Source organism: Ctenopharyngodon idella, chromosome 1 (assembly GCF_019924925.1).
Source record: "Ctenopharyngodon idella isolate HZGC_01 chromosome 1, HZGC01, whole genome shotgun sequence".
NCBI lineage: Eukaryota > Metazoa > Chordata > Actinopteri > Cypriniformes > Xenocyprididae > Ctenopharyngodon > Ctenopharyngodon idella.
This window is the reverse complement of record NC_067220.1, coordinates 11,172,448-11,192,319: the sequence shown is the minus strand read 5'-3', so window position 1 is coordinate 11,192,319 and position 19,872 is coordinate 11,172,448. Positions and strand designations below refer to the sequence as shown.

The following is a 19,872-nucleotide window of genomic DNA, read 5'->3' as shown; positions in this document are numbered from 1 at the left end:
AAAAATTCCAGATTTCACCTTCATGATGACAGCTTGTTCTGGAAATACTTTAACCTGTTGAAGGTTAAATGTTGGTCAAAATGAGGCAATAAATGACGTCTATGAGGATTTTACTGGAATCAGGTTCGGACGTGTCTGCTCTTGTCCTTTGTTGCACAACAAACATGGAAATGAATGTGTAATGTTGGGAAAAAACTTCATTAACGATGTCATGTGAAACTGGGTCGCTCAGTTTGTGTTTTTCAGCATGCACTAACATGTCACACCGTGTGAAGATCAAGACATCATCATCATATATTATGGATTTATAGCGTAGATGCAGTTCAAAGAATTATTAATACAAATACATGTAGTATCAAATCAGGTATTGTTATGTGATGTTTATTGTCTGAGCTGAACTGTTTCAAATTCACAAACACACAAGCCATTTCGCCTCGGGTGTGTTTACACTCCTGCACAACCTGTTATTTATTTGAGTTTCAGTCCAGATCGCATCATACAGTTCCTCAGTATGAAGGCAGTTTCAAAATGTTTGTATCTTTAAAGGCCCACTGACGTGCCTTGTAACACTCAGGATTATTCAATGTATTGACGTAATTTCTACTGAAACAGGAAGACAGGGCGGGTCATATCGAACAGTTCCTCCCCTTTTTAAAAATGTCCAATAGCATTTTGTTTATATCACAGCTCGGCAAAACTTCAGTTTCCTTCTAATCTCTAACCGTTTCTCCTCCTAATCTCCTCCATATCGCTTTAAAATATACCATTCTGTGCAGAATTCAAATGGGTCCGATATGTTTTGTGGTCTGCGCCTACCTGCAGATATGATCTGCAGACATAATGGAGACAAAAGTCTCCATTTGCTAATGTTTTTTATTGTTATTTTAGAATTATTTATATATTATTATAGTATTTATGCATATTTAGAATAAGCTTTTATTTTTATATTTTAAGTTTTTTTGCAATTGGTGTGTGCTTTTGTCATTTTTATTAGGTTTTGTATTTGTTTTTAAATGTTTATTTAGATTTAATTTATATTTATTTCAGTTTGTCAATTTAGTACTTATACTAGTTACCAAGATGACATTTCTAATTCTCCATTAAGATACAGTTTTAAGTTTTTCATTGAATACTTATAATTGGGTTAATGAAAACCATTTTTAATGGTTTTAGTTTTAGCTAGTAATAACAACACTCTTAAGGACCAAATGAAATCTCTTGTCTTTTGTGAGTTTCCTTTCCTATGTGTGTTTATGAGTCTGTATGCGTTTTGTTATGAGGTTGTGTGTATATAACAGTATTATCATGTCTTGTTGAGATCAGAGTGTGGCAGCTGAAATCTGAACAACTTTTTCCTCGAGACACATCCTGCCGTGATGTTTTATCTGTAAGGGTGCTTTAACTCATTGTAATCTATCATTCCTCTAATAGTTCTCATTCTCTGCTGCTTTATTTTCTCCTAAGGCCAAAGTCTTGCCGCATCAGTAACACTGTAATCTCAGGGGATGAACAGCATGTACTTCCCCTTGGCTGTGGGTCTTCATAACCATCTTTTGTCTCTTATGTAAGGCTCTGCATGTCTGCTGTCCCAGAAAAGAGCAGGTCCTAGTCACACTTCTGTGTCTCTATCACCTTGACGTGCCTTTGCTCCTTCCTCCAGACATGCTTATGATATACAGTGTGGTTCAAATGTCTGAAACCACATTGAAAATCTGGGATGCAAAATCTTTTAATTTGTACAGTTGGTCAGATTTTCCTGCTTCCGTTGAAGCTCAAGATACTCTTTGGAACATCTCAGATCATGCTGGAGAACATGATCATCATGTTTTAAATATTAAGAAAAAAAAATAATTATGAAATGTATCTATTTTTCAGTTACATTTTTTAATATTTTTTTATTTAATATAAAAAATTATTTCATATATATATATATATATATATATATACACATATACACAGTGGGTACGGAAAGTATTCAGACCCCCTTAAATTTTTCACTCTTTGTTATATTGCAGCCATTTAAGTTCATTTTTTCCTCATTAATGTACACACAGCACCCCATATTGACAGAAAAACACAGAATTGTTGACATTTTTGCAGATTTATTAAAAAAAGAAAAACTGAAATATCACATGGTCCTAAGTATTCAGACCCTTTGCTGTGACACTCATATATTTAACTCAGGTGCTGTCCATTTCTTCTGATCATCCTTGAGATGGTTCTACACCTTCATTTGAGTCCAGCTGTGTTTGATTATACTGATTGGACTTGATTAGGAAAGCCACACACTTGTCTATATAAGACCTGACAGCTCACAGTGCATGTCAGAGCAAATGAGAATCATGAGGTCAAAGGAACTGCCTGAAGAGCTCAGAGACAGAATTGTGGCAAGGCACAGATCTGGCCAAGGTTACAAAAAAAATTCTGCTGCACTTAAGGTTCCTAAGAGCACAGTGGCCTCCATAATCCTTAAATGGAAGACGTTTGAGACGACCAGAACCCTTCCTAGAGCTGGCCGCCCGGCCAAACTGAGCTATCGGGGGAGAAGAGCCTTGGTGAGAGAGGTAAAGAAGAACCCAAAGATCACTGTGGCTGAGCTCCAGAGATGCAGTCGGGAGATGGGAGAAAGTTGTAGAAAGTCAACCATCACTGCAGCCCTCCACCAGTCGGGGCTTTATGGCAGAGTGGCCCGACGGAAGCCTCTCCTCAGTGCAAGACACATGAAAGCCTGCATGGAGTTTGCTAAGATGGTGAGAAATAAGATTCTCTGGTTTGATGAGACCAAGATAGAACATTTTGGCCTTAATTCTAAGCGGTATGTGTGGAGAAAACCAGGCACTGCTCATCACCTGTCCAATACAGTCCCAACAGTGAAGCATGGTGGTGGCAGCATCATGCTGTGGGGGTGTTTTTCAGCTGCAGGGACAGGACAACTGGTTGCAATCGAGGGAAAGATGAATGTGGCCAAGTACAGGGATATCCTGGACGAAAACCTTCTCCAGAGTGCTCAGGACCTCAGACTGGGCCGAAGGTTTACCTTCCAACAAGACAATGACCCTAAGCACACAGCTAAAATAACGAAGGGGTGGCTTCACAACAACTCCGTGACTGTTCTTGAATGGCCCAGCCAGAGCCCTGACTTAAACCCAATTGAGCATCTCTGGAGAGACCTAAAAATGGCTGTCCACCAACGTTTACCATCCAACCTGACAGAACTGGAGAGGATCTGCAAGGAGGAATGGCAGAGGATCCCCAAATCCAGGTGTGAAAAACTTGTTGCATCTTTCCCAAAAAGACTCATGGCTGTATTAGATCAAAAGGGTGCTTCTACTAAATACTGAGCAGAGGGTCTGAATACTTAGGACCATGTGATATTTCAGTTTTTCTTTTTTAATAAATCTGCAAAAATGTCAACAATTCTGTGTTTTTCTGTCAATATGGGGTGCTGTGTGTACATTAATGAGGAAAAAAATGAACTTAAATGATTTTAGCAAATGGCTGCAATATAACGAAGAGTGAAAAATTTAAGGGGGTCTGGATACTTTCCGTACCCACTGTATGTATGTATATATATATATATATATATATAAACAGATACATATATAAACAGATACATAACAGAATGATGAACATTATCATTTCATGTTGATTTTGTCAAAGCGAAAAATGTTTTTGAATATGCCTTAACATTCAGAGGTCTGCCATGTGCGTTTAGAGGATTCACAAAAATCTGTGACCCCTGTGCAAATCATTTGGGTTGAGCACATTAAATTGAATGGCTTTTCGCTATTCATAAGTCCCTCAGGCCAGATGTGTGCGCGTGTTCATCAGCTCGTATCCCACAATGCCTAGCTGTGACCTCGTCCGCTCCTTCCCCACAGACTCTATCAACTGCACTCCAGCCGCTGACCCTTTCCTCATTATTGTAAGTCAAGTTCCAAACACATTAGTTCAGAATGGACATGGGATGGAGATCGTAGGAGGGATAATGGAGCCTTAGCATTTCTGCTTGAGAGCGTCTCGCTATATAAAACGCAAGGGAATGACTCGATACGTCATGAAGATAAAATGTTGCCATTACTGGAAGAGTAGACTGTCCACCGATTAGATGCACATCAGTCCTCAAAAATGTGTTTTCTAAGACGAGCATCACTGTAACTAGTGCTCATACTCAAACAAAACCCTGTTGGATTTATGATTTTCACCTGCTGGATGTTAAAACAGTGTGATAAAATCCCACAGATGTACATTGAAGGAGGGAAATCACACAGCAACAAGATATTTTTTCATTTTAACATACACATAACCCTCAAACAGTCATCGCTATAAATGAGACAGTTTGGTGTCCAAGGATTTCTTGTAGCACAATAGCAGCCTGGTCAAATATGAGCGCAGGGCTTATAATTAACCGCATTACCCATAATCCTCTGACGAATCCACAGAATAACTGTAATTAGCAGGATATCGAATATGACTCAAATCTATTGCGCTCCAGGTCAGTGTACTTTTGTTCTCTGTACATCTTTATATCTTCCCTACAGGAATGAAAAATCGCCAATGATATATTTAATAACTCAGTTGTTTCTCATAGATGGCATTGAGATTAAATGAAGTCTCCTGCTTCTCAGATGTTTCTCCTGAACAAAATCTCACATGCTTCTCATCCTCAGTGTGCTCACGTTATTTTTTATTTATTTATTTTTTGCTCTGTCTTATTTTTTCAGTTATTGACTAATTTGTCTGTCTTTATTTTTCTGAATGAACATTTTAAGAGAAATATCTAAGATATGTTGATATGTTGAAATATATGTTGATTCTTAAAAGAAGCATTTCCATCTCACTCACTCATTCAGTCACTCACACAGTCACCCATTCACTCACTCAGTCTCTAAGTCACTCATTCATTCGCTCACTCATTCGCTCAGTCACTTAGTGAGTCTCAGTCAGTCATTCACTCAGTCACTCGCTCACTCATTCACACTCAGTCTCTCAATCACTCAGTCACTCATTCACTCAGTTGCTCAATCACTCATTCACTCAGTCAATCACTCACTCACTCACTCACTCACTCACTCACTCACTCAGTCCAACACTAATCCACTCACTCATTCAGTTACTCACTCAGTCACTCACTCATTCACTCACTCAGTCTCTCATTCACTCAGCCGCTCAGTTACTCACTCACTCAGTTGCTCAGTCACTCATTCAGTCGCTCGCTCATTCACTCACTCGCTCATTCACTGTCACTCATGCACTCATGCATTTATGTATTTTATTTGTTTTTATGCATTTATTTATTTATGCATTTATTTCTTTATTTGTGCATTTATGGATTTATGTTTTTTGTGTTTATGCTTTTGTTTATTTATTTACATGTATTAATTTTTGCATTTATTTTTATTTATTCATTTATGCATTTATTTAATAATTTGATTATTTGTACATTTATCTAGTAATGCATTTACATTAATTCTTCTATTAAATCTTATGTATTATATTAGCTGTAAAGCTGTTTAAATGATCATTTTTATAGTAGTTTTAGGGTTTACAGCATTCTGTTGTCATGGCAAAGATGTTGTAAAATTAGATATAACTTGCCTGAGCTATAAAAGAGCGATAACACTTTATTCTAGACAAATGTCCTGTAATGTTTTGGTCATTTTTTTTTTTTTTCTTTTTCTCATTTTCTCTGTTTTCCTCCTCCTCTTCCCCACTTTCTTTGTCTTCCTCGTCTGTGTAATACCGGAGAGGGGGCCATTCTAAAGGACGCCGCTTTTCAGGTCTTTGAGTCAGCGCGTGGGTTTGACAGCAGTGGGCTGTTGTACAGTCAGTCTAATTGCTAGTTTGGGACCATCATGGCTTTATAGTCGTTTCTTTCACTCTTTCTTTCAACAGTGCCAGCCACATCTGCGCATAGATGTGCATTTCATTGCCATTCCAGCGATGGGAGACAGAAAGAGTTATTTCTATAGGACATGCCACATCTTCTAATTGATCTTTAGCTCTTTAAACCAGTATGTGTTAGTGAGGGGGAAAGACTTTTTCAAGAAATGGAGCTAAAAGATTTGCAATTTGATGAGATCATGGCACGACCTCCATAATAAGCTATGCTAGAAGGAAACATAGTGGAGGATCCTTAAATAAATGCATCTCAAAGGAAAGGGTTTTGGAGATTTGCAGTCCTAAAAATATAACCTCGTTGGTAGTATTTTTGAATCCAGAGGCATTTTTTTCTGTGCTTTTTATACTCCACATGGAGGTAGATTAGAAACTTAATATCTTCTTATGACACAAGGTTATTGTATTATATTGTTTTTTTTAATTTGATGGAGCTTTGTAACTAAATTCACAGGATCCCTAAGCAGTGTTCACTACTCTTTGAACACTGAGCAGAGGATGAACACATCTTAAATGTATATTCCAGGTTCAATACAAGTAATTCTGCTTTATGTACAGTATGTACATTTTTTTTAAAATGCATTTATTCACGCATTTTTGTAAATGCATTTACTTACACATTTTTAAATGCATTTATTTACGCATTTTTAAATGCATTTATTTGTTTTTTTTTTTACATGCATTCATTTATGTATTTTTTTTTAAATGCGTATATTTATGATTTTTTAAATGCATTTATTTACACATTTACATTTAATTCTATTAAAGCTTGTGTATTATATTAGCTGTAAAGCTTTTTAAATCATAATTTTTACAGTCAATTTAGGGTTTAAAGCATTTTGTTGTCATTGCAGCGATGTTGTAAAATTGGATATAACTTAGTAAGCAATGTTTTCACACTAAAATCATATTAACTCTCATATAGTTTACATCTGCATCTTAACATTTGCAGATTGGCCCCATTCACTTCCATTGAAAGTCCTTCACTGTCATTCAGATTTTAGCTGATTTGAAGGGGAAAAGAGGAAAAATATATTTCGACCTTAACTTCATTTAACCATGGTAAAACAGCCGCGCATGACTTACTGCTTTAATTTGCAGTGCATATTAATCATAGTTTTGTGATTTCTTCCCCATCAGATGATGTAGCATATGAGATGAAGTGGTTTCTGAGTCGTCTGAGGGGTTCCAGCAGCCTGTCCCTGCTAGCCAGTATGGACCGCTGGGGTGTCGTGCACAAAACTCTTCGCAATGACAGCAGCGACTGCAGCCTGGAGCGTCTGGGACCCAGAAGATTCGCCCTAAACATTCACAGCACACAGGACAGTGACGCTGGCGACTATCACTGCACCGCCACACCCTGGATTCGCTCAACTGCCACCGGGCTCTGGAGCAAAGCGCAGGAGGTCTCCTCACAGAGAGTGTTCCTCAACGTGAAGTTCGCATGTGAGTGGACTGAACAAATTCTAAGATGAGTAACAGAGAAGTGCACACAATTGCTAAATGTTACTCTCAGACACAGTCATGCAAGTTTTTATACGCTAATGGGAGGCTACCAGCACTTGACACTAATTCCCACGATAATATTACATTCATCCAAAACTTCTCAGTGCATGTTGGAGCATGCACGTGTAATTTTAAAGGATTAGTTCACTTTCAAATGAAAATTACCCCAAGCGTTACTCACCCTCAAGCCATCCTAGGTGTATGACTTTATTCTTCGTGATTAACACAGTCAGAGAAATATTAATAAATATACTGACGCATCTGAGCTTTATAATGGCAGTGAGCGAGGATCAACAAGTATGAGCTGAAGAAAGTGCCTCTATCCACATCCATCCATCATAAACATATTCCACACGGCCCTGGAGGGTTAATAAAGGCCTTCTGAAGCGAAGCGATGCATTTGTGTAAAAAAAATATCCATATTTAACAAGTTATGAAGTAAAATATCTAGCTTCCACCAGACCGCCATCCACATTCAAGCTATGAAGAAAGTGTAAACTGCCATTGTGTCAGTTAAGTTGAGTAGGGAAGGCGTAGGACGTAGCATAAGACAGTTTTACACTTTCTTCGTAAGTAGAATACGGAAGGCGGTCTGGTGGAAGCTAGATACTTTACTTCATAACTTGTTAAATATGGATTTTTTTTTTACACAAATGCATCGCTTTGCTTCAGAAGGCCTTTATTAACCCCTGGAGCCGTGTGGAATATGTTTATGATGGATGGATGTGGATGGAGACACTTTCTTCAGCTCATACTCGTTGATACTCGCTCACTGCCATTATAAAGCTCGGATGCGTCAGGATATTTATTAATATATCTCAGATTGTGTTCATCAGAAAGAAGAAACTCATATACACCTGAACTAATCCTTTAAGACAGCTTATGCATTTGCTTAGAAAAGGAATAGTCCAGAACATTTTTTTTAACTGTCATCCTTTTAGTCTTCAGGAAGTCTTTCAAAAACCTGTATGATATTCGTCCGTAGAAGATAAATAGGAGAGATAACTTAAATTGTTCACGCAGCTCTTTTCCATACAATAATTCATGGTGAATCTCTCAAGCTCCAAAAAACACCATAAAAGACAACTCTAGTCGATGTGACTTTCCAAGTCTTACAAAGTCATACAATAGAAGAAACAAAGATATTTTTCACTGAAAAACATCTATAAAATCTATCAAAGCTCTGATATCTTGCTTTTATGACTTATTTTTTATGCAAAAGTTTTATTTATGAATTTATGCATTTATTTGTGCAAGCATTTATTGATGCATGCATGCATTTACATTACAGTAATTCTTTAATTAGATTTAAACGTTGTCTTTTAGATTAGCTGTAAAGCTGTTTAAATCATAATTTCAAGTATTTTTATTGTTATTCTTAATGAACGTACACTAACTTTGTGTACGTGTGTATATTTTTGGTCTCTTTTCAGTGTGGGACTCAATGAAGCTGCCTTTACTGTATGGGATCTGCGCTTCAGTAACTGTAGGCTTCTTTTCTCTCGCCCTGGGCCTGGTCTGTGCTCACTGCTGCTGTAAAACCACTACACCTACTCCACGCTCTCGCAACAAACTCATGGAGCTGGAGCTGGATTGACAAAGACAGTACAGTTGTCCCCTTCCGACCTGGAAGCCGTGGTGACAACTGAAAAACTCTGGGACGCGTCTCGTCACGTTATGCACCGCCTGAAAGGAGCAACTACACTCTCAGAGGAAATAACTACTGAATCAGAGTCAACGACCAGGGCAAATTACTCAAATATTGCACTAAGCACATTCTTATATCAGCCGGGAACACTTTTTGTTGGATTTATAAACGTTTCGTCAGTCTACATTGAAACAAGAAATGTTAAAGAAGACTTTTTTACACTCTGATGAGATACCTGCCAAGATCCAAGCAGGTTTTGACAAACTGAAGGATTATATTACACTACATCAAGCTCCAAAGAGAACTTTTGCTTCCAGATCAGGGTTTAAAGATACTAGTTTATACCATGATTCTTCTGAATATGGTGCTACTCTCCTTTTGCGAGACATGGGAGGAGCTGAACCCATGTCACAATGTGAAAGATGATATTTTATCTGTGATTTTGTGACATTGTTCATTGTCGTACTGTATGCACTGTTCAGTTTTGTTTTCTAACCCATCCAGAGTTGACCAGCTCTGACCAACCGATCCCTCTAAAAACTAACTAGCCAACCATTGTCAACTGGTTAACTGTAATGCGACAGGGGCGGTCACACTAGATTTTAAGAATGTTAAATTAATTTGGACCTGAAAGAATATATAAAGTTTGAAGATTTTTTTTTGAATTCACAATGTTAAAATATACCTATTCTGTTTCCAGCGACAATACAAAACATGTAGCTTGACACATCTGTCTAGCTAGCTAGCAACACTCTAGCAACCATCCAGAACACCTTAGCAACTGTTAGCAACACCTTAGGAATTGATAAGCAACTCTGCAGTGAACACTAAAAAAAAATGCTGTTACAACTACCTAGCAACAGCCTAGGAAACACCCAGAGCACCATGACAACTGCATAGAAACACCTAAGCAACTACCCACAACACTTTAGTAACTTAAGCACTAATAGCATCATAGCACAATCCTACCAACCACCCCGAACACCATAGCAACTGTATAGAAATGCCCTAGCAACTACCTACCACAATCTACTGTAGCAGTAGACAAGAACATTCTAGCAGCTGCATATAAACACCCTAGCAACTACCTACAACACTAACAAACACTAAGAGCTTTCCAGCAACAGTGTGGAAACCACTTTCAACACCCTAGCAACTACCAAAACAATCTTCTGTAGCTTAGAAACAGCTTAGAAACCACTTTGAGCACCATAGCAACCACCCACAACACAATAGAATCTTCTTAGAAACGCCCTACTTACAATAATTTACTGTAGTAAAGACCAAGAAAATCCTAGCAGCTGCATAGAAATGCCCTAGCAACTACAACATTCTAACAATCACCAAGAGCATACTTGCAACAGTCTTAGACCACTTTTAACACCATAGCAACTGCATAGATACACCATAGCAACTACCTACAAAAATCTAATGTAGCAAAGACCAAGAACATCCTAGAAACAGCTTAGAAACCACTTTGAACAACATAGCAACCACCTAGAACACCATGGCAATTGCATAGAAAAACCCTAGCAACTACCAACACAATCTTCTGTAGCAAAAGACCAAGAACATCTTAGAAACAGCCCTACTTACAATAATTTACTGTAGTAAAGACCAAGAAAATCCTAGCAACTGCATAGAAATGCCCTAGCAACTCCCTACAACACTAACAAACACCAATAGCATCCTAGCAACAATCTGGAAACCAATTTGAACACCATAGCAACTGCATAGAAATGCCCTAGCAACTCTACAACATTCTAGCAATCACCAAGAGCATACTTGCAACAGTCTTAGATCACTTTTAACACTATAGCAACTCCATAGATACACCATAGCAACTACCAAAACAATCTTCTGTAGCAAAAGACCAAGAACATCTTAGAAACAGCTTAGAAACCACTTTGAGCACCATAGCAACTACCCAAAACACAATAGAAACTACTTAGAAATGCCCTACTTACAATAATTTACTGTAGTAAAGAGCAATAAAATCCTAGCAACTGCATAGACATGCCCTAGCAACTCCCTACAACACTAACAAACACCAATAGCATCCTAGCAACAATCTGGAAACCCATTTGAACACCATAGCAACTGCATAGAAATGCCCTAGCAACTCTACAATACTCTGAGCATCATAGCAACTGCATAGAAATGCCCTAGTAACTACCAAAACAATCTTCTGTAGCAAAGACCAAGAACATCTTAGAAATGACTTTGAGCACCATAGCAACCACCCAAAACACAATAGAAACTACTTAGAAATGCCCTAGCAACTACATACAACACTAACAAACACCAATAGCATCCTAGCAACAATCTGGAAGCCAATTTGAACACCATAGCAACTGCATAGAAATGCCCTAGCGACTCTACATCAAAAGTTTCTCTTTTCTTCAGTAGTGTAAGTTCATGTTCTTGTAAACAGGTACTGATGTCAAAATGAGTGTTTGATGTTCAGCCAGGAGGTGAATCAGTGATGTTAATGTTACGAATTGGCCAAGCATCTTTTTTACAAATGCAGATTTCCAGGTCAGAAAGTCCTACGCACATTCTCACATACCCCGTGTTTACACGAGCAGAGGCGGCCTTTGCAGTTCAGAAGCCCTTTTCAGAGAGGAAAAAAAAGGATAAACTGACAATATTGTGTCTAAAATGTAAGTCACCTAGCCTATTAACTTATTGCTTTATCAATATAATCAATATCACATTTGCAAACATGCTGCTGATTTTTGGGAAAGCAGCACTTTTGCTTCTGTGATATTGTTTATAAATAATAAAAACAAGAACTTATACAGAGACTTTTTTGCACCATATCTTGTTTTTTTGGAAGCATTTTTATTCATTTTGGTGGCCTTTTTGCCCCAAGCCCCTATTAATTTCTCACCCTGGTGTATGCACTGTGTGTTTGTTGGGGGTGGGGCTCTTTTTCGAGCGCAAGCGGAGGCCTTTTCTGTTGCGAGTGCTGTTTGAAGTGAACCAGGAAAATGTAGCAAAGGCCTCTACTGTACATGAGTATGAATGAAAGCGATCGGGCGGAGGTCTAGTGTGGCCGCCCCTCCAGCTGGTGAAAGGTTGATTCATTGACTGCTACAGATGGGTTAGTTGGAGTCACATAAAGGTCATGATTTGCTTAGGTTGAATCTGTGCCTTGGCCCTAGTTTTGAAGCTCTGCTAACAGCTTGGCCGACATCCTGCACTTCCCCTGCTGCATCACGGAGCAAGTAGACCTGAAACTCAATGCCATGCATTAAGGCCAAAAGACCCCCAGAACAAGCACTCTTCTCTTCAGTGATGCCTCAAGGGCATCGACCGACCCTTTTCTGCTTTGTCTGCTTCTGAGGGTCTTTGTCTTCACTCCTGAAGCTATCGACTAACAGTGCGGCCCCCCGTGAATCTCCCACATTAAAGATAGTGGATATTCACAGTGTTTGTACTCGGCAAACATTCTGGTTTGGGTTTGTTCTCGATCTCTTTTCCTCAGTATTAAACTTCTGCCATTAATTCAGCCCTAAACGTATACAGACTCCAGTCAAACTTTATTTTCTGCATCATTTCAGTCTTAAGTGTGCTTGTTGGGTTTTGTAAACTTTATACTTTTTAAGAAAATGAAGAAACTGTCCCTTTGACAGCATGTTCACCATTAAAAATGAAGTGACTGTGTTGATGTCATCATGCAAACTGAATAGCGATTGGTCTTCGTTCTTGAATTTATTTGCATACTGAACTGTGATTGGTGAAAGAGTGTGATATTGAGATGGTTATTGAATGAAAGATTCAATGAGTGACATGATTAACCAACTGATCAAAGGATGGACACGCTAGATAATAAGCATGTAAGATTAATACAGAATTATTTTAGAAGGAACAGGATATGATGTCATGGTCCAGTGCTTTTGTTTTCAAAAAGTAATAAATTATAAATAATAATAATAATAAATTCAAAATGTTATAATATCATCTGCTTCATCTTGCATATGTACATAACAAATTATGATTGGTTTTGTGTTTCATGCATCTCTGAGTATCTGTAGTCCACTTGACACTATCGTTTAAAAGTTTGGCATTTTGAAAGAAGTCTCTTCTGCTCACCAAGGCTGCATTTATTTGATCAAAAATACAGTAAAAACAGTAATATTGTGAAATATTATTACAGTTTAAAATATCTGTTTTCTATTGTAATATATTGTAAACTGTAATTTATTCCTGTGATCAAAGCTGAATTTTCAGCATCATTACTCCAGTCTTCAGTGTCACATGATCCTTCAGAAATCATTCTAATATGCCGATTTGCTGCTTTCTGACTGTTATCAGTGTTTGAAAACCTTAATTTTTTAATTTTTGTTCAGGATTTTTTGATGAAAAGAAATTTCAAAAGAACAGCATTTATTTGAAATAGAAATCTTTTGAACCGTAGTGTACAGCTGAGATCTAAAACCTAAACTTATCTAAAACTCAATTATTTTTGCTGCCTTGCAAGTTCTTCTGTTTCCTTGTGGAATTGCAAATGGAGTTATAACAAGTCCTGCCATAGGCATCCACTTGCACATTTACACAATTTACTTGGTAAAATCCTTTTGCATTGGGGTTGTGTGCAGATAAATCTGAAAAAGCACATTATTTATGATAATTGTGCTCTTCCTCTATATTAATGTTATTTGTTTTCTATAAAAAAAATTCTGTCATATCTTAATGACCACACGTCATTTGTGCTGAATTCTATATGATAGCATCGTATATTTTTATGCGTGTCAATAAGGTTTTGTCAAACACCTCCGCAGCGCTCGAAGGAAATGACAGTAAACGTTTTCTGTCTCTTCATTCACCTGCTTGTTTTTGATCTTTTTCCATTCTCTGGGAAACTATTCAGCTGTAATTGCTGCTGATTGGCTGTGTGGGATTGGAAAGACGTTTGTCACATGTGTGATGGGCAATTTGTGCACTCTGTGTTGCAGCATGTTCCACTTTCCTCTTCTTTTCTTTTTTTAGCTTCAGTCTGTCTCACTTCTCAAATTCACTCTAATTTGTCACTCGCACTTACAGTATATTTGCAGTTCTGCTCTTGAGGCAACCCTAAACCTCATTTAGAAACATGCATATCCTCCTTCCAAACCATCGCAAAAACTGTGCACTGGTACAGCAATTGTATGGTACTTTTATATGATTAACATAATCATACAGCATGGTACAGAGTTACAAAAAGTATCAGTGTTAGGGCGTTATCTTGGTGCATGATAAAGAACCATGGTACATATCCAAAACAACATTGCATTACTATGGTACCATGTCCAAAATAGTATGGTGGTAAATTTTAGAGAGTGTCATGTCAAATACTAGGTCTTGGGTGTTTTCATTCGATCTTTGTAAGCACGTATACAGTTGCAAACTCATAAACATTTCCAGTTTGGCCTCCAGAAGCCTGTAAAGTCTCTGGGTCAAGTGGTGAAATGCGGTCAGGAGTGTAATGAGAACATCACTCTCTGCTCTGTAGTGTAAATGTTAAACCACAGTGCTCATAGAGAACGAGGAATCCTTTGGTGTCTCGTCAATGTCATGGCAACAATGTAAACTGACCACAGTGAGAAACAGGAACTGAGCCAGCGCACAGATTTACACTTTTTAGTTCTTAAGTTCTTAGTTACTTTGCCAACACTTACTGTGCATGTTTATGAATATATTTGCACAATATGCGCATTTATACAAATGAAAAAAGGTCATATTTCATCAAAGAATCCTGAAAAATAAAATGTATCACAGTTTCCACAAAAAATATGAAGCAGCAGTTTTCAACATTGATAATAATCAGAAATGTTTCTTAAGCAGCAAACCAGCATATCAGAATGATTTCTGAAAGATCATGTGACACTGAAGACTGGAGTAATGATGCTGAAATTTCAGCTTTGCCATCAGAGGAATAAATTACATTTTACAATATATTCACATAGAAAACAACTAAATTTTTGTAACCGCGTTTAGAAAACCATTATTTTATATTGTAATAATATTTCACAATATTATTGTTTTACTGTATTTTAGATGTAAATCTGGTGAGCAGAAGAGACTTCTTTCAAAAATATTAAAAACATATTACCAACCCCAAATATATCTAATATATAAACATGACCTGCACTGTAAAAAAAAGAATTGTTGGTTTAACTTAAAAAAGTAAGGTACCTGGTTGCCTTAAAATTGAGTTAATTGAAATTAAAAATTTGAGTTAGGACAATTAAGGTAATTGGTTTAATCAACAGAAACTCAAAATATTATGTTATCTGAACCACATTAATTATTTAAGTTGATTCGACAAAAGAAAAAATGTTGTGATAACAAATCATGAAAATATTTTTTTACATTGTGGAAATGTTTTTGACATGGAGACTGGTTGATATTACTGGAGAAATACCTTCAAGTTCATTGATATAACTCTACACTGACAATGCTGTATTGATGTGCCTGTGTTCAAACAGGTCCAGTCCTCCTTGTAAGGCCGTATGCTGCACAGGGCACAAATCCATCCATCACTGAGCGCGTGATGCCATCATCTCAGACGTGGGCTGGGCTCATCATGTGCTCAGAGTCTCTGCAGGCGCTCTGATTCATATGCTTTGTTTAACCATTAAAGTTTCTGATTTGCACACTGCCTACAGTATAAAAATGCACATTACTCCAGACATTTGCTGTGTTCACCCCATGTTGTAATTACAGTAGGCTACTAACGAGATGACATGGCATTCCCGTGACTCAAAATGATGCATCAGAGCTGAGCTCACAGCTCTAGAGTTCTATGAGGATGTAAATGCTGTGAATACAATGTGAATACAAGTTGGTATCTCGTAATTACAGTAATTCCAACATTGCGTTAACGCACTTATTATTTCAAACAGTTATGTAATTACCGTAATCTCGAGATGACAACACAGAGCTATTCACGTTCTCAGTGCCTAAATGTGGGTTTACATGCACCGATTATAATGGGATTTTGGCAATATTGCGTTTAAACTATAACTCATGTAAGCGCAATACTTTGATCAAACGAATGTGATTAAGCTCATAATCGCATTAAACTAGGTGGTGTTCGCCGATTTTAATTGCATTATTACCGCTCTGACCAAAGTGTGCATGTGCTCGGACGTACACGGATGCCGTGTGTTGTTCACACAACTTCATGAATGAACTCTGACATTTTTCTGAAGTTTTCTCTTCTACAAATCACTAAACTCTGTCAACACAACTCGCTGCGCAGTCTCTGCTCCATATCTTCATCCAGACGGCACAAAGAACACAACGGCAGCGTAGGCAAACCCGGTGTTGTGGCGAATTTCGACCCCCTGCCAAATTATTACCCCCCTCGTTGAAGTCGCTACCTGATTGCCTAATATTAACCCCACCCCTAATCCTAACCCCTCCCCCATACCTACTATTAAACTTACCAATACTAGGGGGGTAATAATCTGGCAGGGGGTCGAAATTCGACACAAAACCGGTAACATGCACACTGTATGCCTATCCGAGTGTGGTATAACCATATTTATTAGAGAATAATCAGAATAATGAAAATTGCTTGTAAACTGTAGTGAAGATTTCTGCTCGTGTCATGTAAACATCTTACTGTGATTAAGACCTTATTATTAGAAATAATCGCATTATTGGTGCAGATATAAATTTGTCAATATAACCAACTGCAGAAATGCAGAACCATACATCACAGCAATCTGCAGCGGTCAGGTGGTACAGCGATCACATGGTACAGGTAGCGCTCCTTCCCATCTTAAAAGCTGTAATTACGAGCTATACGAGGGCGTCAACGCTTTTTACAAGTTGAAATCTCGTAATTACGGTAATTACAACAGCGTGAATGCACCTAGTAGTCTACAGATGTCACATTACCCTTTTTACATGCATGTTTAATTCATCGTGACATTCAGCTATCAACTCAAAAATAAGTGTTTTGTACTTAATTTTTGCAAGTAAAAAAAAAAAAAATGCAATTTGAGTCAAGAAGTTGGCTGATTTCAGAACACCTATTTCTGCCAGAAAGGTACACATTTACACAAAATTGGATTTTAAAACGGCAAGATAAGGCAGATGGTATTTACAAAATCAGTTTATGTTAAAATATTGAAGTTGACATTCGTTATTGGAAATGGAAGATGCATTGTGGGCTACAGACAGTATTTCACACAGGTTGTATAGTGCACATTTCTGCAAATGCAGAAGGTCATTGAGCTGCACTATACTGCTGAAGTATTAACATTTAGGTTTTTAATCTAAAAGAAGACATTGCACAACCTATACCTCCTTCAAATTGAATATATAAAGCTAGTGAAACACACTCATAACAGATGAGCAAAATATTGTGCAGATTGTGTAGTGGAGTAGAGTGAGTTTTGGGATCCATTCAAGACAGCAGAAGGATCCTCCACAGCGCACCTCATGTTCACAAAACCAATCTAAACATCCTTCCTGACAACAACACTCAGCACACAGTAAACTAAATGGACAGGACGTCCTGCACATTAAACCAAGCTATAAACTATTTTCTGGTTGGACGGAGAATGTTAAAGGCCAACTGAGACATCATCATTTGAGTTACAATCAATTTTCAGACTAGGTTTCTATGGCGTATTCAGGTTTCTTGTAAAGCTATAAAGCTATCTGTCTCCTTCTGTTTAATACAAATCAGTTTCATGGCCTGTCTAAGAATAGTGAAGTGCGTTCTGAGAAACACTTGCTTTGATATTCTGCTCTCTAATGCAGTGACATTCAGACATATTTAAGCCTGCCGTTTCGGGAGAGCTGTAACTGTCTTTTAGTCTGTGAATGTTTGATTCAAATAATGTCAGCAGCAATTCTCTATTCTAAGCTGTTCATATAAAGATTAAAGTGACTGGTGGTTAAAAAGTCCAACTTTAAACATCAAAGGCATCAACTGTACGTTTTATTTGTGGACCCACATATACTTAAAATAAAATTTATCTTGCATGTTTCGTAATCATTTCACAGGAAAGAAAAAGAACAAGATGTCTTTAGTATCTCAGTTGTTTCTCCTAGACTGCAATGATATTAAATAGAGAGAGAATGGAGTCTTATGCTTGCTGCTTGACATTTTTTTCTGAGAAAAGTCTCAATGCATACGTCTCTTACCCAGCTCCTTTTATAATAACCGTAATAACCCAGTGTTTGGGTAGCCAGATCCTGGGTCAGACAACCCAGGGGTTGAGTTATTTATCACAGGCTTTCTGTGACCTCTTCAGGAGAGAGCAGTGCTGCTCCGTCAAATTGGTGCATGTCTTCTGTAAAATACAGGTTTGTGTACATTGTACATATATCATTTAATTTTATGCAAAGCAACATACAGGGGGGCGATGTGAGTGTTGCGTCTGTCTTCCCTTTAGTGTGATGGAAACGCCTGATGCCTTGCATAAAATTTTATGATTTTATTCAAAAAGATACAGAATATGAATACTTAGGATGTTAAAATATGTTCTCAGAATTGTACACTGATTATTCATGGACAGGTTATGGAATCAGTCATAGCATTTTTGGAGTGAAACGCAGGGCAGCGGTCTAAAGTTAGCAGTTCCCCCGCCGACTGGAAAAATTGCTGGATAAAAAAAATGTGTTCTGTCCATGGACTGTAAAAAAAAAAAAAAAAAAGGTTCTGTCCTATATTTACCCAGCCACTGGGTTGTTTTTAACCCAGTGTTTTTTAGAGTGTAATATGACACCTTAATAAACAGTGCTCTGCTGTCATTGTTAACTAAAACTAAATCTATTAAAAATAGTTGAAATAAAGCTGAAAAATAAAATATATTAGATAAAAAAAAAAAACTATTAGATAAAAATGTTTTAGAAAAAAATGGAAATGTTGCCTTGGCAGCTAAATGGAAAATGTTTAAGGTGAAGTACTAAAATAGCTAAAACTAAAATATTAATAAACACTTTACTAAAATAACGACTATTGGTTTCCTAAAATAGTCTGATGAGCTCGATTTGTGTCTGTGGTATGGTTATCAGAAGCATGTCCTTCTCTTGTCATAGAAAAATGACCACTGCTGTCCTATCATTAGCGTTCAAGATAAGCGACTTCTGGCGCCGCGTCTACTCAGCATGTTTAGCACACAAACTCTGTCATCATAGTAAAGCAGCGACTCAGGCACTGGTGAGGCATTTTACATGCTTTCATCATTGGTTGCATGACAAAAATAGCATGTCCTCATTATTATAACATCTGAAGTTTTGTGGCACACACCACATGAAGCAAACGCTCTCATTCTGTAACGGCTCAACACCAGTGCAGCGCGGCTTTGAAGAGGAAGTGCTCTTTCATGCAACGGTGTTTATATGTTCAGCCTGTCGAGCTCCAGTGGTTGTCATTGACCTACAAAGAGTGAAAGTCGTTGTGTCCAGCACTTGCAGCTGAATGAATCCATTTCATCAAACTACACTGTACACAAAATCGCGTATTGAGTAGGTACTACATTTGAATTTGAATTTACTTCGCAACCAATTAAAAGTACGCTCTATATAGTATGAATATGAGTAGCACGCAGAGGTCGAATTGTAAAAAAAATTCAAGGGGATGGTTTGGTCATTGGCACGGGGGTTGGGGCTACTGTACCTTAAACATTTTTATTTATTGGTTGTAAAGAGCAGTAAAATAGGCATTATTCATTAAATTATTTATATCATTGTAGTATTTATATCATTGTAGAGCCACAAGCAGGCCATAGCAATACCACATGTCAGCCAAGAGCAAGGAAATAAACCAGAACTGGACCTTATCTGAGCCACGAAATCTTTATATATTATTT

At 37.6% G+C, this 19,872-nt stretch overlaps 1 protein-coding gene across 1 annotated transcript in view; it reads left to right on the top strand.

Annotated features, from left to right (window-relative positions):
• ptgfrnb (prostaglandin F2 receptor inhibitor b) overlaps positions 1–13,015 on the top strand; it is a 42,657-nt gene extending 29,642 nt beyond the window's left edge. The window contains exons 8-9 of the mRNA XM_051888011.1: positions 7,039–7,344; positions 8,838–13,015. Coding sequence (XP_051743971.1) covers positions 7,039–7,344; positions 8,838–9,001 — 470 coding nt within the window. The 3' untranslated portion in view covers positions 9,002–13,015. The remainder of the gene's footprint in view (positions 1–7,038; positions 7,345–8,837) is intronic.
• Positions 13,016–19,872: the final 6,857 nt, after the last annotated feature.